At 40.2% G+C, this 3,261-nt stretch overlaps 1 protein-coding gene across 1 annotated transcript in view; it reads left to right on the plus strand.

Annotated features, from left to right (window-relative positions):
• The window catches only part of artn (artemin), a 9,226-nt gene extending 6,208 nt beyond the window's left edge, over positions 1 to 3,018 (plus strand). Inside the window, exon 2 of the mRNA XM_023428837.2 lies at positions 2,604 to 3,018. Within this exon, the coding sequence (XP_023284605.1) occupies positions 2,604 to 3,013 (410 nt within the window). The 3' untranslated portion in view covers positions 3,014 to 3,018. The remainder of the gene's footprint in view (positions 1 to 2,603) is intronic.
• The last annotated feature ends 243 nt before the right edge of the window (positions 3,019 to 3,261 follow it).

Raw genomic sequence — 3,261 nt, forward strand, 5'->3', positions numbered from 1 at the left:
GCAGTTTAACATAGTTTCAAAACAAAGCATGGAACTAATGTGTTGTACAAAGAGTTTATAGCTGTTGCTAATTCTCCACTCCTGTCCCTAGTTGGGCTTTTACACGTGTAATGTCATTAAAACAGTCAAAAGCAAAAACAACACAAAACAAAATTGATAATATCATACGATTAGCTAAAGATATACAGATGTTCAGTCTAAAAAGAGACAACAACAAACTACAAACAGTCAAACAAAGACAATTAACTATAGATGTCAGTTATCTAGAAATGGGTACAGCTCTGCACTTAACCTTTATTGTAAAGGAATTTATATCTGGAGTTAATTTGATTTCAGTTGCTGATGTGTTCACAGCTCTTTATGGAAAAAGCTGATTGTCCAAGTTACTCTGTTACTGTCTTGTCTTTGAATATATCTGGAGAGAGACTCTGGAGCTGAACTGTTGATACATTTATAAACTAATCTGAGAAAGCAAAGATGAATAAAGCTCAAAGCTAAGTAGATTGTATCTTTTCTGTATGTGACAGTGATGCCATCAGACAGCCTTTGTCCATTATTTGCACAGTGGTTCATCAGAAACACCATCAGAGTCCCTTTGGGGTGAATGACTCATGGAACAGACGGAGGAATCTGAGAGGTTTTCTAGATTTAAATTTAGGAGAGCTATATTTACAGAAAACAGTACATACCACTGCAGACTCAGAACATAACAAGCTAAAAATGTTCTAGTATAAAACATCTGCTCCTGCATTTTTGAGCCATGAGCAAGGTTTCCATACTTACATCTACTCATATTTACCTGCATATTCATTAATAGACACGCCCATCATAATCTACTTTCAGGGCAGTCCTGATAACAATTCTTAAAGCAAAAATAAAAAGGATAATACACATAATATGGCATTAATATTATACAATATATTTGAAAGTAAAAAAAAACCCACCTGTATCACACAAATGATCTAAGAAAGAAACAATTAACAGAAACTACTCCACAATAATTGGTAAATAGCCTAGAGAAAATAGAGAATGCTACTTAATTAATAATAGCGTTTACAACATTAGTTATGTAATAACAAATGCTGTTCACTACAAGGAGAAACAAAACTATATTATCTAAAATTATGTGAAAGTAGAGCACATACTTATGATCTGTCATATTGTAGAAATGTTAAGGTTTTTTTTCTTTACCGTTTTTTTGTGCGCTGTTTTGTGAGCTGTTCTTCTGTTTCTACTGTTTGTGTGATCATAAATATTATACAGAAAGACAAAGCATCACACTGCTCTCTCACTGAAAACCATGTTTAGTACAGTCACACATGACTGCCTAAACATTGCTTGTTCAGTTGCAACATGGAATAGTTGTATAATTACATGAAATAATGTAAACCCACGAGGCATGTTTTAACACGGCTGAACATGTAGCTGAGCAAAGTCTGTCTCGTCGCCTGAGGAATATTTCGATGCATTTTCCTCAACTTTCTCTCAAATGATCACAGATTTTTTTTTCCATCATTAAGGCAACATGAAGGCATGAACTGACATGCACCTCTGCTGTAGTCAACAGTGGTAGTAACTATCCCATGAGGAAATACTGCGTGGAGGCATTTAGAGACAGCGCAGGGCAAAGTCATCTCCAGGTCAGGAGGAAAACTCGTTTAGAGATGTGAGCCAGGTCTGCTCAGCCGAGTGGGGGACTCTTGTTTGAAATGTTCCTGGCAGCTAAGAAAGCAGCTCCAGCTCCTGTTGGACTTCAGCCAGCAGCTGATAATGATGCCACACAGTGGCAGCACATTTCACACCATTCGGCTGATAACCAGAGGAATTTCACTCCCAGCTTCAAACACCCATGTCTGCTTTCAATTTAATCACACATGCTTGTTCATAAACCTCCATCTTAATCCAGTATATAAACTGAAGTGTGAGAAGGGTTTCACCTTCCAGTCTCTAAAGGCCAGATCAGACATGTGGGCCTGTGATCACAGTCAATTTTCCTCCTCAAAGCTCTTCACAAAGTTCCTGGAAGCAACTGTTTTTTGTTTTTTTAATTAAAAGATTAAAAATTAAATCAAACATTAAGTTAAATGGAAATTTAATTAAATTAAAATGTTTAAAATTAAACTGGAAATTTTATATAATTAAAGGTCCCATTTTTACACTTTTAAAGTTTTGATATCCAGAATCAAAAACCATCTCAGTGTAGTTTTTTATCTCATCTCTCACCTCTCTTTGGAGCTCTAGCAACAGGTTGGCCAATAATAAGAGAGGCTTGGAGCCAGGACCAACCACAGGCAACAGATAGTAGCTGGTAAAACTCAGGGTGATGGCCAGTCAGTGCTGAAATGGACAGAACAGAAATGATTCTGAGTGCACCATATCCTTCTCAAGTGTCGCTGGTACAACCCATTGAGTGTGCTGTTAAAAAGCATTCCCAATGGAGCTGCAGCAGTGGAGAAATGGTTCCACTCAAATGTGAAATGTGTGGAATGAAAACCACCACAGAAGTCAAACATAAATAAATATAGTAATATTAAAAATAATATTTGCATGAATCAAATAATTGACTGTTCAGGTGTCCCATGTGTGTTTCCTTCTCCTTGTAGAAGAGTGGTTACTGATGCAGGAAGAGGAAATCCAGCAGGGCAGATGGCGCCGCTCCCCCCGTGACCCAAATTCACCCAGATCGTCCAGGAGGAACCGCAAGAAGACCAAGAGCAGCCGCGACTGCCATCTGGAGAAGAAAGAGATGCGGGTACGGGATCTTGGTCTCGGCTATGACTCAGACGAGATAGTCCTCTTCAAGTATTGTGTTGGCACGTGCCACAGCTCTCGTAAGAACTATGACCTGGCCCTCAAGATTCTGATGGACAATGGGAGCATCTCTGGCAAAAAGGTCAGCAGTCACCCCTGCTGTCGGCCGACCCGCTATGAAACTGTGTCCTTCATGGACACCCAGACTACATGGCAGACAATCAAGTGGCTCTCGGCAGCCAACTGCAGCTGTGTAGGCTGATTGCATAAAGGAGTATCTATCTTGTATGAAAGAGCAGGATGTTGTGAGGCCTGGCGTCCACTTTGGGTGACTTAACCCTGGTTTGTGTGGTCTGAGGTTCTGAGGCGTGGGCCTGAGGTGGGATCCTGGTGCTGTGGCCAGGGGCTTCCTTCCACTAATAGCTTGGCTGTTGTTGATGGAGGTTCAGATACCTTCAGAGCCTGATGGCAGCAGCAAGGTATCTGGATGTCTGCCTCCAGCCTGGGGCA

The sequence above is a fragment of the Seriola lalandi genome, unplaced genomic scaffold (genome assembly GCF_002814215.2).
Source record: "Seriola lalandi dorsalis isolate HSWRI2012SDOR001 ecotype SW California unplaced genomic scaffold, Sedor1 jcf7180002054885, whole genome shotgun sequence".
NCBI classification, from domain to species: Eukaryota; Metazoa; Chordata; class Actinopteri; order Carangiformes; family Carangidae; genus Seriola; species Seriola lalandi.